This window comes from Solanum stenotomum, chromosome 12, assembly GCF_019186545.1.
Source record: "Solanum stenotomum isolate F172 chromosome 12, ASM1918654v1, whole genome shotgun sequence".
Lineage (NCBI taxonomy): Eukaryota > Viridiplantae > Streptophyta > Magnoliopsida > Solanales > Solanaceae > Solanum > Solanum stenotomum.
Genome location: NC_064293.1, coordinates 31,947,348 through 31,969,579, shown reverse-complemented (window position 1 = coordinate 31,969,579; position 22,232 = coordinate 31,947,348). Strand labels below are relative to the sequence as shown.

At 36.8% G+C, this 22,232-nt stretch overlaps 2 protein-coding genes, 1 long non-coding RNA gene and 1 other non-coding gene across 7 annotated transcripts; all 4 read right to left on the bottom strand.

The window, feature by feature from the left end:
- Positions 1-9,089: 9,089 nt before the first annotated feature.
- On the bottom strand, positions 9,090-12,479 carry LOC125847062 (uncharacterized). Of its 3 annotated transcripts, none has more exons than XM_049526766.1 (8): positions 11,439-12,479; positions 11,206-11,257; positions 11,023-11,115; positions 10,498-10,617; positions 10,150-10,248; positions 9,706-9,765; positions 9,512-9,606; positions 9,090-9,395 (listed from the first exon to the last, which is right to left on the bottom strand). In XM_049526766.1, exons 1-8 carry the CDS (start codon positions 12,392-12,394, stop codon positions 9,266-9,268), a joined length of 1,605 nt encoding a protein of 534 aa, XP_049382723.1. In that variant the 5' UTR covers positions 12,395-12,479; the 3' UTR covers positions 9,090-9,265. The 3 variants fall into 3 exon arrangements, with proteins under 3 accessions (XP_049382723.1, XP_049382724.1, XP_049382725.1); XM_049526767.1 differs by having other exon boundaries at positions 11,206-11,251; XM_049526768.1 differs by lacking the exon at positions 9,090-9,395 and having other exon boundaries at positions 9,508-9,606; positions 11,206-11,251.
- Positions 12,480-14,587: 2,108 nt separating this feature from the next.
- LOC125847325 (stress protein DDR48-like) lies at positions 14,588-15,505 on the bottom strand. Its single transcript, XM_049526969.1, has 2 exons — positions 14,697-15,505; positions 14,588-14,598 (listed from the first exon to the last, which is right to left on the bottom strand). The coding sequence occupies exons 1-2, from the start codon at positions 15,475-15,477 to the stop codon at positions 14,588-14,590; spliced, it is 792 nt and encodes a 263-aa protein (XP_049382926.1). The 5' UTR covers positions 15,478-15,505.
- Positions 15,506-16,213: 708 nt separating this feature from the next.
- TRNAA-UGC (transfer RNA alanine (anticodon UGC)) lies at positions 16,214-16,286 on the bottom strand. Its single transcript has one exon. It is a non-coding gene; the product is annotated as a tRNA-Ala (tRNA).
- Positions 16,287-16,703: 417 nt separating this feature from the next.
- LOC125847079 (uncharacterized) lies at positions 16,704-20,330 on the bottom strand. Of its 2 annotated transcripts, XR_007444433.1 has the most exons (6): positions 20,313-20,330; positions 18,468-18,521; positions 18,139-18,213; positions 17,931-18,063; positions 16,984-17,798; positions 16,704-16,887 (listed from the first exon to the last, which is right to left on the bottom strand). It is a non-coding gene; the product is annotated as an uncharacterized LOC125847079 (long non-coding RNA). The 2 variants fall into 2 exon arrangements; XR_007444432.1 differs by lacking the exons at positions 18,468-18,521; positions 20,313-20,330 and adding an exon at positions 18,313-18,455.
- Positions 20,331-22,232: the final 1,902 nt, after the last annotated feature.

The window sequence follows — 22,232 nt, the reverse complement described above, 5'->3', positions numbered from 1 at the left end:
GCAGCTTGACTCTTAACTTCAACAAGAGGAAGATGAGAACTCTTCGCCACGTTGAGGGAGTTCGAGCTTGTGATACAATCTTCAAATACATCTACATCGCTAGGGATGTCCCCAAGACCCAATTGGATAATTTAAAAAAATAGAATTAATATCAAATGATTAAAAAAAAGAGGAAGCAAGTTTAGAGAAATATTCAAGAGGTGACTTTTACTTGATATGCCAATTCTGTCAAGGGCATTGTAGAACCAGCAGCACCATCTTCAAAAATCGCAGTATCAATATTAATGGAATCCAATTCAGCGAATTCGCATTGTTGAGTGTTAGTCCTTAGGATTTTTCTTCAAACGCTTCAAATGTAGCTCTTGGCTAACATTGCTCTCATTGGAGCTAGAGGTTGCACTAGCACTAATGTCAATCTCATGGAGTGAAATAGACGTTTTTGACATGTTGCTACAAGATGGTGCAATGCCAAGTGACTTTACAACACCTTTGTTTGATGAGCTGGAAGGTTTCTTCCTCTTGAGATTTACATCGATCACCTCTTTATCAGTGATGTTGGCAGCCTTGAGAGTCTGTAAAGGACCCTTAACTCCGTTATCCACATGTGTAGCCTTGCCCTTCGAACTTTTGGACTTGGAAACAACTCTGACAAATTGCGGAGGGATATTTGGTGTCACCTTGGACTTTAAAGAGTGAGGAAGCTTTTCTTGAAATTGTTCTCCTTTGGTTGGTAAAGAAACATCATCATTTTTCGGACCTCTCAAAATTATGTGGGTACTTCGTCTCAGCAGAATCTCTCGATGGGATGGCCACCAATCTGAATACTCATGAGTCATTAAAGACCCCTTATTGGATGGACGCATTGGTATGATGATCTTCGAAGAGCTCCCAAGATAACACATATGAATCCCATAGTTGCACCAAACCTAGCAGTGAACCATCATAATGGTGCTCTATAAGTGCACCAGGAACGTCTTGACAATATCCAAATAGTGGAAATGAGAGTTTAAAAAATAGTGAGTCTGCATGATGATTCTCCAACTCATTACGGAGGTCTTTATAAAGTCTTTTGAGAAAAAAATTGTGGTTGCTCTGGAGCGCCAGATCAGTGGGCTAATAATATACACACGAAAAGTTGAGGAATTTTCGCTATTCCTAAAAAGGGCTTTTAAATGCGGAAATGAGTGTTTAACAATGGTGTGAGTATACGTGATGGCTCCCCAACTAATTACAGAGGTCCTCATAAAGTTTATTTTAGACAAAAATTTTAGGTGCTCCGGGGCGCCAGATCCATGGGCTAAAAAATTGAGGAATATGCGTGATTCCTAAAAAAGACATGTAATGCATAAATGAGCGTTAAATAAATGGTGTGAGTATACATGATGGTTCTCCGACTTATTACGGATGTTCTCATAAATTTTTTTGAGAAAAACATTTTGGGTTCTCCGAGCTTGCCAGGTCCTTGGGCTAATACATATGAAAAATTGAGGAATTTTTGTGATTCCTAAAAAAAGGGCCTGTAAATGCGAAAATGGATGTGAAAAAATGGTGTGAGTATACATGATGGTTCCCCAACTAATTACGGAGGTCCTCACAAACTTTTATAAGATAAAAATTTTGGGTTCTCCGGGGCGCCAAATTCATGGGCTATAATAAACACAAAAAAATGAGGAATTTGCGCAATTCTTGAAAAAAGGTCAGTAATGTGAAAATCGACGTTTAAAAAAATGGTGTGAGTATACGTGATGGTTGTCCAACTCATTACAGTGGTCCTCATAAAGATTTTTACGAAATTTTTTTTGGGTGCTACGTGGCGCCAGATATGGGCAACACGAAAGATTAAGGAATTTGTGTCCTAAAAAAAGGCATGTAAATGCGAAAATGAGCATTTAAAAAAATGGTGTGAGTATACATGATGGTTCCACAACTCATTACAGAGGTCCTCATAAAGTATTTTGAGAAAAAAAATTGGGTGTTCCGGGGAGCTAGATGCATGGGTTAATACACACGAAAAATTGAGGAGTTTATGTGATTCCTAAAAAAGGAATGTAAATGCGGAAATGTGCATTTAAAAAATGGTGTGAATATACGTGATGGTTCCCCAACTCATTACGGAGGTCCTTATAAATTTTTTTGAGAAAAAACTTTTGGGTGCTTCGGGGGCCAGATCCATGAGCTAATAAACACGAAAAATTGAAGAATTTGCGTGATTCGTAAAAAAAGGGTTGTAAATGCGAAGATGAATGTTAAAAAATGGTGTGAGTACACATGATGGTTCCCCAACTGAAAATGGAGGTCCTCATTTTGTTTTTTGAGAAAAAAAATTGGGTGCTCCGGGGCACTCGATACATGGGCTAATACATATGGAAAATTGAGGCATTTGCGCGATAATTACAAAAGGGCCTGTAAAAGTGGAAATGGGCATTAAAAAATGGTGTGAGTTTACGTGATGGTTCCCCAACTCATTACGGAGGTCCTTATAAAGTTTTTTAAAATAAATTATTGGGTACTCTGGGGAGCCAGATCTAAGGGCTAATACACACGAAAAACTAAGAATTTTGCGCGATTTGTAAAAAAGGAGTTGTAAATGCGGAAATGTGCGTTAAAAAATTGTGTGAGTATACATGATAGTTCCCCAACTCATTATGGGAGTCCTCATAAAGTTTTAGAGAAACAAATTTTTGTGTTCCGAGGGGCCAGATCAATGAGATAATACACACGAAAAATTAAATTTGCCCGATTCCTAAAAAGGGTCTTCAAATGTGGAAATAGGCGTTTAAAAAATGGTGTGAATATACGTGATGGTCCTCAACTCACAACGGTGGTCCTCATAATGGATTTTGAGAAAAAAAATAGGGTGCTCCGAGGCGCTATTCCCTTAGGCTAATACACATAAAAGATTGAGGAATTTGCGCAGATAAAAAAAATGGTTTGTAATGCGAAAATAGGTGTTTAAAAAATGGTGTGAGTATCAGTGATGGTTCCCCAACTCATTTTAGGGGACGTCAAAAAGATTTTTGAGAAAAAAAATCTGGGTGCTTCGGGGCGCCATATGAGTGGGTTAACACACGAAAAATTGAGAAATTTGCGTGATTCCTAAAATAAGTCTTGTAAATGCGGAAATGAGCGTTTAAAAAATAGTGTAAGTATTACGTGATGGTTCCCCAACTCTTTAAGGAGGTCCTCATTATTTTATTAGGAAAATATAATTTGATTGGTTTTAGAGTCGCCACTTAATTTTTAAGAAGAATCAAGAAAACTACTTATTTTCGAATAGATCAAAACAGTAAATCTATTGAAAACTATTAAGGGGGTTCGAGGTTCATATTAACATTTCGGGAAGGGTTTGAAAGCACCCGAAATTCCCGCTAACAAGCGGTTATCCGATAACTAACTATTTGCTAATTTTTTAACTTTAACTCATATGGAAAAATTGGACTATTTTATAGTTAAGACTATTTTAAAAGGGAAAATGGGGAGTATTGGGATATTATTTAAGTTAAACACTTTGGTAGATTATGTTTTAATATTATAGGAAGCGAGTATTTTAATTAGTTAATTTTTAAGAGATTAGTTCAGAATGACTATCTTTCGGGGAATTTAAATTGTGGTAACCTTAAGAATAACAACGAATAATGATAGGTAAACAAATATAAAATGATAAAGTAGAGAAGGAAATTAGGACCCAAGTCTGATTTCCTGTCCGGCTGGGCCAGTACTTGGGCCTAATCTCGTTTTGGGCTTTTGGCCCAATTTTTGCCACCTTCGTACCTGTCCTAATAACTAACAAATAATAATAAAAATGAATGGGCTTTTGACTCAATTACAATACAACACAAAAACTGAAATTTTAGGACTTTGGGCCCATTTTTCCTGCTTTTTACAGCGTATACAACTGTTGTATATCGACTGTATTACGCTGTATATCAGCGCGTTTTCAGCTCTCGAGACCTGTGATTTTGCTTCTAAACCCGTATTTCTGCTCCCCTTGATCGTACACGGGTGAGGCTGACTCGAGACAACTCAAGGATATGCAAGGAGAAGTCCAAAATGCACTCGAATGGAATTTTCACATGCAAATAAAGAGTAAAAAAGATTAGTATCCACACTTGAGACTATTCCACAAGAAAAACACCTTTAGTAAAAAATACGATAAATAAGACATAGCTAAAGAGAATACCAACATATACAATTGGGAAATTGAACATACATATGCAAATATAGGCCAACCAGTGAAAAGCATATGAACACTAATTCAGGTATCATTCTTTCAACATAAACTAAAGACAATAGAGAAAAATAACAAGAAGTGTTGGGAGCTTTTCTCCAAGTTTGATTGGTTTTAGAGAAAGTTTCCAAACAAGATTTACATCTACAATATAAGAAGAACAAACTAACTATAAACTAGTAATAAATAGTCATATTATCAAACCCAAAACAACCTTTTCCCTCTAGTTTTAAGGTTAATTAGTCCAATTATAAACGAATGCAAAGTAAGCTAAGCCATTGTATTATAATCCAAACAAATGAGCTACTATTACTTCACCCAACTTCATAAACATCATACCAATCATAAAACACGACCTCATCTTAAAGTGATACGCTTAACGATTTCAGAATAAACGAGATATTTGGAGCAAAATCTCAACACAACTCATTAATACTTCACGAAGTGATCTGAAACTCCGAGAAGGATAAATGAACCGAATAAGATCGCATAATATTTGAACTCAAACTCATTCTTATACAAATCTCTTATTTAAACCAAAAAAGTATACATCCTAAATGTCTTCATAGTAAAATGTTAACAATCATATATAAGAGACTTACTATTATTGCTAGCCCTTATATAAAATTTTCCAAATTATCAAGTGTTAAGACACTCCAAGCAAAGGAAAATATTACCGAGACAAATAAGCTACGCTACTGATTAACAAAGCAAAGAAGGAATAATCGAGAATCAATTTTAAATTCGGGTTTCAGTCCATTCATAGCAACAACTAATAACCCAAAATAAATGACAAACATTATTCTACTAGAACCCCAAGTTAGGCAAGATTGGAATGTGAATAAATAATAAGAATAATAATAATAATAATAATAATAACTAAATAAATAATAATAATAATAATATATATATATATATATATATATATATAAATTTAAGCATATGAATCTAACAAAGTTAAGCTAATCCACAACATAAAAGAACCTAAAATAAAAATGGGAATGGAGGATTACCCTTTTAAGTGCAGCGATTGGGACAAGGAGTAGAGAAGCTTTTCCGCCTTCACCACAAAATGAGCTTTGGGAATTTCGAGAAGCTCTGCCGAACTCCAACGAATTCGAACGGAAAAATCACTAAGCTTTTTGAGCTCCCAAGTGTATGTTTTGTAGCTATTCCTGGAGATTTTTCGGTCTCTAAGTCTCTTTTCTTTTTATGGAAATTCCCTCTGTTTTGAGTAATAAATCAGTGTCCCAAAAAAAAAAATCTCCTCAACAGAGAGTAGATGAGAGTATATATAGAAGAAGTTGGAGCTGAGTTAAGGGGGGGGGGGGGGGNGGGGGGGGGGGGGGAATCGGGTAGAAAAGGATAAGGATTTCAAATTTAAAATTCAAAAGTCCTTTGAGGGTAAAGTTGGCAACACAGGAATGGTAAAAATTCCCAACGGAATTGAGATGAGAACCGTTCGATTTGGGAGGAAGGAAGAACTCGGAAGGAGATCGCTCCACCTGGAAAATTCCCAACGTCTTCTTGTACAACAGGAGAGAGAGAGAATGCGCGAGTTGGGCTCGATTTTGCTACTAGACTGCATTTGCGGTTCTGGATTTTTGGAGCATTTATGGATTCACGAAGAAAACAAGCTACGGGGGCCGGGTACTGTTTGGAATTGATGTATTGTTGGGTATTTGGTATTGTATTGATGTAGAAATGGATAAGGATTTCAAATTCAAAAATCCTTTAAGGATAAAGTTGACAACGCAGGAATGGTACAAATTCCCAACGGAATTGAGATGAGAACCGTTCGATTTGGGAGGAAGGACGAACTCGGAAGGAGATCGCTCCACCTGGAAAATTCCCAACGTCTTCTTGTACGACAGGAGAGAGAGAGAATGCGCGAGTTGGGCTCGATTTTGCTACTAGACTGCATTTGCGGTTCTGGATTTTTGGAGCGTTTCTGGATTCACGAAGAAGACAAGCTACGGGGGTCGGATACAGTTTGGAATTGATGTATTGTTGGGTATTTGGTATTGTATTGATGTTGTATTGTTATTTTTGATGGGCTGGGGTATGGCATAAAGAGAAGTGGGCTGCTGGGGGTTGGAATTTTAATTTGGAGTAATGGGTTGCTGGTTGCTGGCCCAAAAATGGTCTAGTCCCAAAATGGTAGTGAAAATTTGTAATAGAAAGGGTTAGACTTGCAAATACAAAATGGCTAAATGGGTTGCAATTATAGCCATATAGAATTCACAATATAGCTGAATTGAATTTAATTTGCCAATGCGGCTAAAATCTAAGATGAATTTAAATAAGATTAATTAAGGAGCTTCTTAAACTTAACGAAATTAAATAATTAACTTAATTATAAACCAAATGATTTAAAAATATAAAGTATTGTATAATTAAACTAATTAAGTAAATATTTGATCAAAAATAAAATATTTTGAGATAATTTTTGAATATTTATAAAATATGCTAATTATAATATATATATATATATATATATATATATATATATATACATGTTATTTAAAAATTCCAAAAAGTGAAAAAATTACACATAACTAACTTGAAAATTATTTGAATTTTATAAAGTCAATTACTTCAAATAGTTTGGAATTTTAAGAAGCTCGATGATTAATTTATATTGTGGAGGTCCAAAATTGGGTGTCAACACTCATAAAGTTTATTGAGAAAAATATTTTAGATGCCCCGAGGCGCCAAATCTATGGGCTATTACACACGAAAAATTGAGGAATTTGCGCGATTCCTAAAAAAGGGGATGTAAATGCGGAAATGGACATTAAAAAAATGGTGTAAGTATACGTGATGATTCCCCAACTCATTACAGAGGTCTTCGTAAAAAATTTCTCAAAATTTATTTTTGGTGCTCCGGGGCGCTGATACATGGGGTAATACACACGAAAAAATTAGGAATTTGTGTGATTCCTAAAAAGGGTTTGTAAATGCGAAAATGGGCATTTAAGAATTATGTGACTATACATGATGGTTCCCAACTCATTACGGAGATTCTCATAAACTGTTTTGAGAAAAATAATTTGGGTGCTCCGGTGCACCAGACTCATGTGCTAATACACACGAAAATTGAGTTATTTGCACGATTCCTAAAAAAAATACTTGTAAATAAGGAAATGAACGTTAAAAAATAGTGTGAGTATGCATGATGATTCCCCAACTCCTTACAGAGGTCCTCATAAAGTTTTTTAACAATAAAATTTTGGGTGCTCCGGGGCGTCATATCCATGGGCATTACACACGAAAAATAGAGGAATTTGCGTGATTCCTAAAAAAAATGGCATGTAAATGCGGAAATGGGCATTTAAAAAATGATGTGAGTATACGTGATGGTTCCCAATCTCATTGCGGAGGTCCTCATAAAATTTTTTAAGAAAAAATATTTGGGTGCTCCGGGGCTCTAGATCCATGGGCATTGCACACACAAAAAATTGAGAAATTTACGTGATTCCTAAAAAAAGGCCTGTAAATGTGGAAATGGGCATTAAAAAAATTGTGTGAGTATACATGATGTTTCCCCAACTCATTACGGAGGTCCTCATATAATTTTTTGAGAAAAAGATTTTGGATGTCCTGAGGCGCCATATTCATGAGCTAATATGTTGGATAGGCACCATTATTCGATTCCTTTATACACATCTTAAAGAGAATCCAAGTGACTAACAGTATATATAATATAGGGAAAATTACGCGGATAAACAAACATATACTAGTTAATTAGCTAACATAATTATAGTTTGAATTAATTACGGCTAGCAGCTTAATTTTAGTTGTAATTACGTTACTTATACATATACAATATATATATATATATACAATATATATATATATATATATATATATATATATGATAGATATACAAATACCATTAGCTTCTTTCCACTCTCTGCCCTCTCTCGCTCGCCTCTCTCCTCCCTTTCCAAACCTCGTTCTCTAGATATTCAAATACATATGTATATTAGTTACATATATACAATTATCTAAGAGATATACACATACAATTCGCCTCTCTCCACTCGTTGCCCTCTCTCGCTCGCCTCTCTCCTCCCTCTAACATGTAGCTACGAATCGTAATTAACAAACTATAGTTATGCAGCATAATTAAGTTATTTTTGAGTGGCAATATGCGAAAATTCCCCAATAATAAATATATAAAGTATCACAAATCATATAGCATAAGTGATTAAATGGTTTAATAGTTGTAAGTTCGTTAAATTTGCGAGATTCACAAGCAAAAGGATCAAAAGTATATAAAAGCAAACATTTTGATTGATCGAAGATTAAAAGTGCTTAAGCAGATAAGGAACTTGTTGATATTTCAGGGATGAAAAGTGCAAATTTCCCACAAAAATTATGGAAACTGATACAGCCAAATAAAAGAGAACCAAGGTATCAAAGAATTTGTTTCAGTAAGAGCTCGGAGAGTTGTCTAACAACCTTCCCAGTTCCCACTTCGGTTCAAAGAGAAAGGAAGGGGCTGATCCGATAGTGCGTGCTGGCCAGTGGCCACGCTTGACCAACAATTATTTGTGTCCATGTTTTCACTGTAGGTACATGGTAATCCAGTAGCATCTCCAAGAAACTAACACAAGCTCATTGCCTTAATTTATTTAATTATCAGTAGAAGAACTCCAGTTCACTTATTTTCTGCACTTTTAGGTAGATTTTGAGTTGTGATCAATGCCGATCATAGCTGCAGCCTAGTTTACATATTAAAAAGTTTGTTGATAAAATGATAAGCAATGAGAAGAGAGTTCAACGATCATTTCAAGCGAAAAAAGTGAGAGGATTAAAATGTTGTCATTAAGATAGAATACCATTGTGCCAAAATCACTGCTTTCTTTCCCAAAATTGAGGCAATTATGAAAAATTAGTGATTCAATACCAAAATTGATACGATTATGATAAACTATTGCTTCATATACACCATCGTTGAATAAAAGAATATGAGTAGGTGATGCAAACCCAAATGCAGGTCTGCCTCATTAGTCATTGCTGCCTCACTTGTCATTGCTGAATCCCCCATTCACTGTTGTTGTGTATGTACATATCATTCCAAGACATGCAACACTTAATCTTCTTATGTTGAGGTATATGGAACTTAGGCTCTCTTGGAACGGTAGGATCTTTTGTTGACCTAATGCAGACCACCAAACTATTTAGAAGTAATTCTTGATTAAAGCTAGTATATTCCTATTAGGAGAAGCAAAAATTTGCAAGGAACATAAAGTAAAGTTGGAACCTTGTCACTACCTTCTAGGAACGAAAGGCCTGTCAAAGTAGGGCATCGGTTGAGCTTTTGGAACAAGTTCCTTTCTCAGCCTCCTAATTTCTTCTTCCTCAGCCATCTAGAGAAAGTAACAGTACAGTAAAAAAAAAAGATAACAAGAATGAAGGAGAAAAACTCCATATACGTGCTTCAATCGCAGAACATATGCTTGGATTACCTTCTGCATTCTCTCTCTTTCCATCTTGTATTGTTCAATAAGGCTCATTTTTTCTGCCACCTGATGCAATCATGGAGAAACCAGGAACATAAGTTACTGTGCCTCCACAAATGACAAGCCATTTACAGGTCCTGTCCTCTTATCCATGCAGCACTCTCTTTGGTTATTTCCTTACATATTGCAAGTATTTCTCATATTCATATTGCAAGTATTTCTCATATATTTTGTTTTCCCCTAATGAAATATAGCATTGAACAAGAATCTAAAACTAGCCCTTTTTCACTGTAACAACTTTGCTTGGGACTTCTCTTATTGGTGCACTTTCTTTGAGAAAAAATATTGAGATATCCCTAGCAACATTTTGCACGAGACTAAACCAACTCGTTCACTAAAAGAATTACTTTAGGTTGATGAATGACCAAATATAGAATAATCAAAATCTACCTGATGATCAAACTCAACACGTTCAGCAGCCCTAATGTCACTGTGCAGCACCAGATCAACTGGCCTTGTGCTCTCTTTTATCAGAGGCTTTGGCAAACACTAAACAATTGAAAACAGAATAATTCAGGTTTGTTTTCATAACAGGCTGAAGTATAACCCAAGTGCAAAAGATTTGTGCATAGTGATCAGAGAGGTAACAACATGAACTTCCTACACAATTTCATCCTAGTTTCTCTTTGATTTTGGTTTAAAAGAGTCCAGTCTCAAAAATATGAGATCAACAAGAGGCGTCAATACACATAGAAAGTCTTTAATGGTTGGAAATGACTGGTGAAAAGCTTAGGCTACCTCTGGCTCATTTGTGGTCCATGGAAGACCTTGTGCAATTGGTATCCGCTGTTTCTCCTCTTCCTCCACCATTTGTTGCACTTTCTTTAAAAACTCTTCCTCTTTACATTTTCCCCTTTCCTGCAACAATAGCCAATCTAATCAGCTCCTCAAGGAAATGGATAAATTATTAATTGGATTCAACATGACATCCTAATATATGCAGTTCAACAATGATAGGAGACAATTAACTGTTGAATCAAAGAAGAGGTAACTACATAAATAAAGACCACCCTGCTAGTGGTCAAGGAACAATGAACAATGAACATTATAAATGTCAACAAAGGGAATTGAAAGACCAATATTCTGAGTTTCTTGTAGCCATCATATTCCGTCCATCTTTCAGTGTCCACTCTGCACAACTCACTATTTTGGCGGCAGCTAGCACATGTCAACCAGATATATGCAGCTGCATATTTGGTCATATTTGCACAAGAAGCAACCAATTAGCCAAAGGTTAGAGAAACCAACATGCAATTCACAAACCTCAGTTCTAAGTTTGAAGGGCTTTTGGGAGGTCGCTTTGAGCTGCTTTCTCTTCCAGTTTCTTTTAGCAAATGTGCCTGATGATTCCATACTCTGCAGCATTAAGAATGAAAACAAGAGCTTAAAGATTAACAGAATTCAACCCCATCATATTGTGATGGATAATAATAAGAAAATTCTTACATTGCGTCTGCTCCTTCGACCACCACCTGAAGTCCTGCTTGAAATACTAAAGCTTGCAAAATAGAAAAGAACAGTATATTTTCAGTACTCGAAAGCAAAATTACACATCAATCCTAAATTAATCGGAGGATTGCATTAGATTGACTACCAATAGTCAATTTGTAATGAATCCTTATGATTTAAAAAATGAAAACAGAAAAACTAATAGAATAAATGAAGTTTCAATTACTAACCATCCATGGTTGCTATCCAACGAGGAGGCACGACGCGAATCCAAGCCTAAGCTCTCAGAGTTGAGGAAGAAATCCGATGGACAAAACGAAGAAGAAGATACATGTGTCTCAGGAATCTTGGGAGGCTGCAAGCCAGGCAATGCCCATTTTTGTTCTTTACTAGAATCCTCTGCTTCATTTTCATCATTTTCCCCTTTCTCCTTGCACTCTTTTGTTTTTGGTATTGAGAGAAGCTTCTCAAAAGCCTTAACTAAATGCTTCACTCTTCCAGAACCAGTTTCAGGTACACTTTGTCTTGCTTCTTCCAACAACCTCTCCCTCCTCCTCTTTATAGTCCCACCACTCATTTCACGCCGACCCACATCCTCGTTGCCCCTTTCCGCCAATTCATCTGCCACAGAACTATCGCGCAATTCAACTAATTCACTCTCGGAAATTGAAACAGGAATTGTTACCTCCTGATCGACTGTAGTCAGACTCAACCTGTGCCTGACTGGCGAATCAACGTAACACCCCGTAATTCGCTCTCCATCGCCACTTTCAGCTCCATTTACTTCATCTAACTTCTCAATGTCATACTCTTCCTGTTCATTTCCACAGCGATTCTTAAAAAACTCTTCTTGAGAAGCCCTGAGACTCTCATAAGCAACACAAAGACACTTTCTTATCTCAGCACCATCCTTATTACACTTACAAATCATTTTAGATTTCAGATTATCCTTATTACATTTCTTCTTCTTCGCGATTACAAACTTCCTCTGACTAATCTTATTTTTGGGCGAAGAAGAAACCAAGTGATTAGTATTATGGTTTCTGGAAACTGATTTCTGACTTTTCGTGGCTGATTTAGAAGATTTTGATAAAGCTGGACTGAACTCCACATTTGGGTTCGAATTCTCAGAAATTTTGGAGCATTTTTTAGGCGTAAGCCTAGTGGATTTGCCGTTAGAATCCATAAAAATCACCGGAAAAAGCAATGTGATTGTCGCCGAAGAGTTGATCAGAGTTAGGGTTTAGTTGTATTACTGATTGACTAGGGTTTTCTGGTTTTCTCTCTCTCTCATTCATTGATCGACGAGGGAAAAGAAGAAGAAGTTGAGCTTTTCACGCTTCTGGAGTTTGTAACGGCTAGTTTTTTTTTTTGGTAGGCTTGATTTTGGAGCGTTGGATTTGTTTTTCTAAATTATTTTGCAAAACTGGACCGTTAATTAGAGAGTGATTTGAGGTTGTTGTTATGGCTAATTTTAATATTTATATAATAAAATGTATTTTTCAAAGTGCATGGCCAAACTTCAAAAATATACATTAGCATATTTTTTTTTGAGAAAATTTCTAGCATAACATAATAGTCCATAGACACTTTATAGTTATAGTTTCAATAATTACGCTTCATAGTTATAGTTTTGTTTGTTATGAAAGCCACGATTTATATATTTTGCTTGCGAATATATAAATAGGGTAAATATATACAAATTCTGTATTTATATATTTCACTTGCGAATATATAAATAGGGTAAGTATATACAAATTATGTATTTATACATGAATTTTTCAATACTCCGTTTTTACATTTCACTTTCCAATACACAAACATTGTGATTTATTATGATTTTTCATAAATCGTATACAAATAGTTATGGTAAGCATATACAAAGTTTTGGATTTATACAATCGAGAACCAAATTATACAAATTCTGGATTTATTCAAATCAGGCTAGTAGCAAGAATTGGGGAAACTGTAGCCACAAAGTATAATTTTTTTAAATTGAACCTATTGTAAACATTGAAATTTTGTGAGACTCTACAAGATGTGTTCAATTCGAGTTGATATTTTACAAGGTGTGTTCAATTCTAATTAGGATTCTTTGGAGGTTAGTCAATCATAAACTCTAGTTCATGCCTATATAAAAGATATTATATTCTTTGGCTTCTCAAATATTCCGCAAATTCTGGAATATTCATAAAGAGATGAAATCAAAATCAGTTTGAGAAATACATCACTAACGGCCCTCGAATCGAATCATCAGGGGAGGAACATATTTGTACCCGCAATGTTTATAATAAAACTATATTTCTTTATATTTTATTTGTGATTGTAATTTTTTAATCACTTTAAAATTTGCTGCAAACAGCTATGATACCTAATATAGGCTAAATATTTATAATTTTCCCTAAATTTTTTTCTATTTCTAAATCTCTCTAAGAAAAAAAAGCAATTCATTTTTTTTTTAAAAAAAGAATGAAGGATTATGGAATACTGCTACATCAAAACAATATATCAAAAGATTTGAAAAATGGACTGAATGAATTTTTTTTACTCTCATAAATGAGTAGCTTCTCCGCGAAGGTATGTAGCAATGTTGTTTTAACATTGTCTCTTTCCACAATTTATTTATTATACTTTATCCTAATTTATGTGACACTTTTTTACTTATTAAGAGTCAAATTAACTAATTTTTAAAGTTAAATTGAATTAAATCAACTCATCTAATTTGAATTTCGATAAGCGAAAAATCACATAAATTAAAACAAATGGAGTATTAATTTTCATTTACAATTAGCCTTATAACTTTATAATGAACCTTTATTTCTCTTTACCATTTTTGTCAAGTATTGATTTAAAACAAATTGGACTGAAGAAATTTCTATCCATGTGACGGTACAATAAATTGTTCTTTCCAGCCGAATGACTTTGCAAAAGGTCACAACTTACACTTTTAAGTATTGATATTGAGATATATATACAGTAAAGGACTTTTATGGGCATATATAGTATCGCCTAAAACATCCGAATTTTATTTAAGTAGAGAAGAGCAAAGTACCTATTGATACAAATAACTACCGGCATTTCCTTCTCTGTACAACCATGACTCGACAAACACATACAAAGGTTCATTTACTAATAATAATAACTAGTAATATGGCATGAATTTGGAGCGGATGACAAAAGCATCTCTGCTCAATCATCAGTGTTTTTGCAATGTAACAATAAAACACTGTGAAGACATGCAACTTTATTTTATTTACTACTAATAACTTCTAATAACACATGAATCTATCACATTTGACAAAATCACTCTGCTCAATCATCGTCGGTGTGCTTTTTGCGACGATTTTTCTTCCTCTCCTTGTCAGAGCCCGAGTCAGAGTCAGAATCGCCCTGCCAATTTATCAAAGATTAAATCAATGAAATAATAACATAACTCTAAGTACATTACGTTATTATTAATTATGTGATTCAAAAAATTAAAATAATACTCCTACTTACATATTTCTTGCGACCATAGCCTTCATCATCGTCATCGCCCTTCCCATAGCTAGGCTTCTTGTAGTCATCTTCCTCGGACCTACCATAACTAGGCCTCTCAATTGTTGAACTCCCATAACCTTCGCTCTTTTTCCCATACCCACTAGATCCATACTCATCAGAATCGGTCTTTCGCCCATAACTTGACCCATATGCTGATTTTTTCCCCTCATCATCATCATCACCACCACTCTTTCTTACGTTCCCTGATCCATACCCGGTGGATGTGGTTTTACTCCCATATCCACCCAATTCATCTCCATATCCGGTGGATGTGGTTTTACTCCCATACCCACCCGATTCATCTCCATACCCGGTGGATGTGGTTTTACTCCCATATCCACCCGATTCATTTCCATACCCGGTGGATGTGGTTTTACTCCCATACCCACCCGATTCATTTCCATACCCAGTGGATGTGGTTTTACTCCCATATCCACCCGATTCATTTCCATATTCCGAACTCTTATCCTCGTATTCACTTTTCTTTCCATACCCACCGGATCCGGTTTTGCTCCCATATCCACCTGACCCGTACTGATCATCAGAGTCATGAGTAGTACTTTTTGACCCGTAACCCGATCCATATTCAGATTTGGGCACATCATCGTCGTTTCGTCCATATCCAGATCCATGTGACTTTTTGGGTTTTCCATATTCGGATCGATTTCCATACCCGGTTTCATCAGATTCAATTCCACTTCCACCATACTCACTTTCACCGTAAGACATTTTGTTGTGTTGATTTCTAAATTATTTTTGTCTTGATTGAATAATGTGATCACACGAAAATGAATTTTTGTAAGTTGGTTGAATTGAAATATAAAGGAGGGAAAAACGGTTACAAGTTGTTGGAACCGGAAACGAGGTTGTTACTCCTATTTAGTGATAGTAGATGGTTTCATAATCAAGGGCCATCATTACTTGATTTGTTATAAATTTAATATTTATGGTTCTAAATTTGCATCAAATTAATAATTCGTTTGCAGTTATATACTTATATTAAACACTAAAAGGGACACTCTCTAAAAATACATATCAAAACGGACAATTCACCAATTTATGATGCCAGACTCTTCTTCTTGGCATCGAAAAATGAAGAAATCTTGTTAATTTTATTCATGGGAATTGCAAAAAGATACAAGACAAGTATACCCCATCATTTTAAATTTTAATTCATTACGATGTACTTTATTTGTTTCAATTTATGTGACACAATTTGAATTAAGAGTCAAATAATTTAATTTTGACAGGTAATTCGGGTTTGGAATCGTTAAATGTTTTGAAATAAAATTTACTTATTTGAAAACTATTTAAAAAGAAACATTATAAATGAATGTCAAAATCCAAAAAGTGACATTTAAATTAAGACAGACATTTGGGAATCATCATTTTTTACATTTGTTTGAGATACTTCCATAGATGAACTGAAAACACAAAAAGAATAATTTTTTAAAAAAATAGAAAATGGAGATGCGGGGGATCGAACCCCGTGCCTCTCGCATGCAAAGCGAGCGCTCTACCATTTGAGCTACATCCCCTTCTGCTATGTGTAACAGATTTTAAAATCTGTACGTAATATATATGATGGTTCAAGTAGGCTTTAAGTTTGGATTCCCTTTTGTTATTTACTTATTTTTAGCTTTTTATTTGGCTCATAGGTCAGTTCAACCCATATATTGCTCAAGCCCTATAAGCTAACAGGCTTAATTGACTGAGACTAAATTTTTTTATTTTTAAATGAGCTTCAAAAATTTTAATTCAACGCTATTATTTATTGGTAGAATTAGATCGAACCAACAAATCTAGTCAATATTAACGACTCTAAACAAAAGTCAAGCTAGCTAGGGAGTAGCAAGAGCTTGGATCGATAATCATACATATTGAAGCATTGAAGAAGTTATTGGAGAAGTTCTAATTAATACATTACGCAGTAGCCAGTACTATAATATTTTGAATTCAAAGTCCTCGTAAATATAGTCATTTCTGAAATCCTATGAAAGGGTAAAACCAATGGCAACAACTTAAATATTTTTCGTAGAAGTAGAAGGAACTATTTTTGCTCAAGTAAATTGTTGAAAGAAAAAGGGTGAGATCAAGACATACGTCACCCCAGCCTCTGTTCCATTGATTGGCAAGGAGCTGCAAAGCCAAAAAAAAAAAAAAAGATGATCAAATTTAGAAAGGAGGAAACGATTTTGAAGATCTTAATGCCACAATTAGAAGATGTCAACAAACCCAATAGTCCTCTCCATCCTCAGAGGATCCCCATCCAATGAGCTTAATAGCATGGGCTTCCCATTTGCTCACCAGTTATGTGCTTGTAAACTCCAAACTAGTAGTGATCGAAATCATGTGCTTGAGAAACGGTTTGTCATTGAGTACATGAAGGTCACAGGTAAAATTAGGAGAAGATAACAGAAAGAACAAAGAAACAAATCCAATAAAAGAGGATGCATTCACAAGGACACCATGCTGAGGCAAATGCAAGAACAAAGTAAGCAGTCTACTACTTAAGTATGCACCAATTGACAAGCAGTACATTTATGCACAAACGACTCAAATATTTCCAGACTGGGAAATTAGTGCATTTAAACAATGACCTCTAGATGCATTTAAGAAGATCATTGGAATTTCTAACTGGTACTTCTTCATTGTCATGGATATAATTATCCTGGAACATAAACCTCTACAGATCACTAATATTTCCACAAACATAGTAGATGGTAACACTAGAATTCAAAAAGGTAGAGTTGGTGACCAACAATTATTTTGAACTCTGTCGAACGGCTTATCAACAATTATTTGACAGTTCACCATCAAAAGAAAGTAATTTCAATTATACTTTGCTATTTAATTCAGTCAAGCATTATTATTGTCCTCACATATGATACTGTATGGATCGGAGTTGATCAGTTATGCATTGACGCCAAAATGCTTGGAAAACTCCAGAGTAGATTCTCTTTAACACACTTCCTCTTGCACTGAGGAGTGGGATATCCAGGTTCACATCCACGGTGGGAACATCCCTTATTATCAAAGTAAGGGTCACACTGACAGGAAAATTTTTATTAGTCGAGCATAATGATCCACAATCTTTTTTCAGATCGGTATAAGAATCCCACAATATCTGAAAGATGTAATCTCTCTGAGGTACAATAAGTGTATAACAAAACAGTGTATACCTCTTCAGTGATCACACCCTTGCGGACAAAGTATCTCCAAGGTTCTAATGGATATCCACCATCACAATTCACAACCATCCACACATAAATAGCCCTAGCATGCTACGATATCATTTGCTGGCCGAGAGATATTCTGCCTCACACATAAAAATTGAACCATTAGCGACCGAATAAACTTGCAAGTTTTTGCATGAAGGAATGAATTTACCAAGCCATAATGAATACAGAAACGATCAGACAACGACTCAGCAGCACCAAAAGCCCAACAAGAACCACAATGTCCCTGAAATACAAACGATCAGATTGTTAGAATACCTGGAAAGAGCAATTAGCATATTCAGGAGGAAAAACAAATGATGAAATTAGAACCAAGACAAATCACCTGATCTGCGTCGCAAAACAGTACCAGTGCATGACATCAAAAGATGGAAAGCATTAGCACCACTCTATAAACTCTACAGCACTAAATCTGTGACCTTTTAGTTTGATCAGAGTACAATGACAGTAATATCTTCTCTATGATGAAGGAAATCATACCTGAAGGATTGCAGATTCCACTTTAGCTTGGGATATTGGATTTTCTGCAACAACCTGCTTGCCGTTCACAAAAGAAATTATGTATTCAACAATGGACTACAGGAAGATTAAATAACTTCAGGTATAGGCTTCATCATATGGTACTTTAACCAACCAAGACTAAGCTTTTGCAATAATTGGACTTAAAACATCCAAAATTCAGACTGTCAACCTTCTAAATGCTCTTAAATTGAATCCCTAACATCCTAGCCGATGTAATGTCGAAAGCAACATTGAGAAATATGAAAGAGATTAAGAACTAGACCATGTAATTTTGGCTCAAGCAGCAATGCTTCTCCTCCTCCATTTCCCCTTTTCTATTTCTTAGCAAAATGGGGGAAGTCTGGATGTGAAGACTTCAATTTCCCACTAGCAAACTCAACATAGCAGCAAAATGTTGTTCGCGTTTCTAGTTTTCTTTAATTTCAAGTCCTAACATGCCATGAATTTTCTCATTCTACATTCTTTTTTCTTTCTTCTAGTCGTGAAACACACACAACCATTCTTGATAAATTGATTTGGTACATTAATATTAAGAAGTTAGTTGTAAATATAAAACAAATGTTTTCATTTTCTTCATTTGGCAAAAGACAATATGTGCCAAGTCTAAATGTTTATGCATGTCCCTTACCACTCACAAATTATTCATCAGCATCCAAATATAAATAAGTTAGAGCAAGATAGCATCAAGTTCAGGCTCTGGTGCCATTTGACAATTCCCACTCAACATTTTATAATCAAGGAACATAAAGTGTGAATAAGAACCGGCACAGAATAATGACTTAGTGTAATATCTTGAAGAAATATCTACATCATCTAGAATCTTGCAAGAAGATATAGAACCATACTAGGAGTGGTCTTGTGCTTTTGTAAATAAGCCAATTTCCAAAAAGCTCTCTAGCATAACCATTGTTACCATTTTTAAAACTAAGTTTCAAAACCTTTTCCTCACTTGCCTATTTATAAATTTTAGAAAAATAATAATTAAGGAGTCACCACTTTGTTTTAAGAAAATTAAAAAACCATTTTAAAAAGGAAATTTTTAGAAAGGTTTTAAGCACTTAAAGGATCCACTCACACACAGTTTACCAACGAATTTAAAAGTTGGCTAATTTTGACAAAAAACTTGCCTCAAGGCACCCGCCTCATGGCAAGGCGGGGGGCCCGCACTGTGCTTCGAGGCACCCCACCCTGCCCTGAGGCACGGTGCCTTGAGGCCCAACGCAACTCCACACCCCGAGGTGTACACGCCCCGCCCTGCCTCTCCCTGAGGCACGAGGCGCCCAGTCCCGCCCTGCCCCGAGGCACACATCGTACCTCTAGGCCCCTGCCCTGCCCCAAGACCCCCCGCCCCGAGGCATGAACCATGCCTCAAGGCACGGGACCTTTGCCCCTCCCCAAGGCACGATATGTTCCTCGAGGCCCTCTACCCTACCCCGAACCACACACATCATGCCTTGAGGGCCTCCCGCCCTACCCCGAGGCATACACTGTGTCTCGAGGCCCCCCACCCTGCCCCTTGGCACGCACCATGCCTCGAGTCCCCGCCCTCTGCCCCTCCCTGCCCTGAGGTATCGTGTCTCGAGGCTTCCAACATGCCCTTCCCTGCGTCGAGGTCCCCCACCCCGCCCACCCCATGCCTCGTGGCACGGTCCCGCCCTATGACTTTGCACGCCTTGAAGCCTTGCCCGCCTCGAGGTACCCTGTCCTGCCTGAGGCCATCCTTGTGATTGTTGATGATCCACGAAAAATTTTTAACAAAAAGAAGCAAGAACAAAACTGAGTTGGGTTGAGAGTAATTCAAACCTTTCACAATGAAGGGAACCAAGGGTCTTGTTTTATCCCATCAATCTTGATCCTATGCATGTACATGGTTTTTAAGTAAGTCACTAAGTTTCACAAAGTAATAAGGAAAAAGGAGATGAGAAAAGGAACACTTCTAAATCAAGGAACGAGGAGAAGACATGTTTAACGCATTTAAAATGATTATTGTAAAAAGGATCTCTATAACCAATTCGAGAAATTTGGAAGGACTTTAGTCCATATTGAGCAATCAAACTAAAAAAAAATCATGTTTTCAGTTCTGATGACTAATCAAAAGCCAACTGATCATGCTAGGTAAAAAGGATCAATGAATTAAAATAAAGACAACCACCCCTCTGCTTAGCTTCTTTCTGATTCAAGCTTTGCAGATATAACAAATACAAATGGTGCTATTATTGTGGAGGACATCAGGAATGGGAAAATAATATAGCTACTTAAGGAAAATAAGATTCCTTATAACAACAACTAATTACCAAACCAGGACTACAAACGTAAAAGTACATATTTGCCTCTTAACTCGCAATCTAAAGTTTAAATGAGAAAGAGGTTTTAGGGGATAGCAAGCCAATCAAATGATGACAGGTTGCATGTACAAAACAAGAAGAATGCACTCTTAAGAACTATTAAGAAGTAACTGAATTATTCAAACTACATATGCATCTTACCTCTCAGGTGCAACATAATTTAGAGCAACAGACCTTAGACCATGTCCTACACATAGACAAGAAGTATAAGAACCATTCTCATCAAAATATACATTTGATTGCCAAACTTGCTTTCCCCTCTTTGTCATGGATCTTGTCCAGCATTTAAATGAAGAACTCATGAGCATCTTGTTGCACGTAGGTAGCATGATTTTTCGAATGTTGCTTCCAACTGCAAACATAAATTGTTCAATCAGAAAGAAACACTACACATGTCTTCAACATATCAAGTCTCTAACCAATGTTAAGAATTTCCACGTATAAACATCTGATATAAGCTGAAAAATTATGATATCTTACTACAGCATAGAGATTTTTATTTTGCCATTATAAGATAATTGTAAACTTGCATATAGCCCTGTTATAGAGGAAATGCATCAAATTACAGTTGTGTTGAAGAAACATCTTTTACATTTTTGCAGATCCTGTTATAACCAAGATCTTATCAATAATTTAAACGGCAAAGACATTATAAAAAGTGATTTGAGTTCAATCATAGGAGATAAATCCAACTAACAGACACAGACCTATAAAGAAACTGAGCTGGACTTAAGGGTTCAAATCAAAACAAAATACAGCTGAAAACCTGAGATCAATGTCGCAAGGTAGACCCAATCGATCAGAGAAAATCATTCTGCAAATTTCTCGGCTATGTCCCCACATATCCCCTACCTCGAAGCGCTGTGGCTAAGGCCCCGCCCGCCTCGAGGCGTCGTTCCCCTGCCCCTGCCTGCTTCGAGGCACCATCGTTCCTCGAGGCCTTACCCGGCCCTGCCTACCTCAAGGCACCGTCATTTCCCTCCCCCGCCCACCTTGAGGCACCATGGTGCCCCGAGGCCCCATCCCCCCTCTTCTCGAGGCACCGTCGTTCCCTGAGGATCACCCCTTTGCCTCGAGGCACCATCGTGCTCCAAGGATCACCCCCTCGCCTCGAGGCACCATCGTTCCCCGAGGATCACCCCTTCGCCTCGAGGCACCGTCGTACCCTGAGGCTCGACCTCACCCCCCACCTTGAGGCACCGTCGTGCCCCGAGACTCAACCCCACCCCCCGCCTCGAGGCACTGTCGTGCCCCAACGCCCCACCTTACCCCCTGCTTTGAGGCACCGTCGTGCCCTGAGGCCTCACCCCCCCCCCCCCCCCCCCCCCCCCCCCCCCCCCCCCCCCCCCCCCCCCCCCCCCCCCCCCCCCCCCCCCCC

Coding starts and splice junctions, on each gene's coding strand:
- LOC125847062 (XM_049526766.1), bottom strand. CDS start 12,394: ATGGATTCTAACGGCAAATCCACTAGGCTTACGCCTAAAAAATGCTCC. Junction 11,258..11,438: donor TTGGATAGCAACCATGGATG/GTTAGTAATTGA, acceptor CTATTTTGCAAG/CTTTAGTATTTCAAGCAGGA. Junction 9,766..10,149: donor GTGTTGAGTTTGATCATCAG/GTAGATTTTGAT, acceptor TGATTGCATCAG/GTGGCAGAAAAAATGAGCCT.
- LOC125847325 (XM_049526969.1), bottom strand. CDS start 15,477: ATGTCTTACGGTGAAAGTGAGTATGGTGGAAGTGGAATTGAATCTGAT.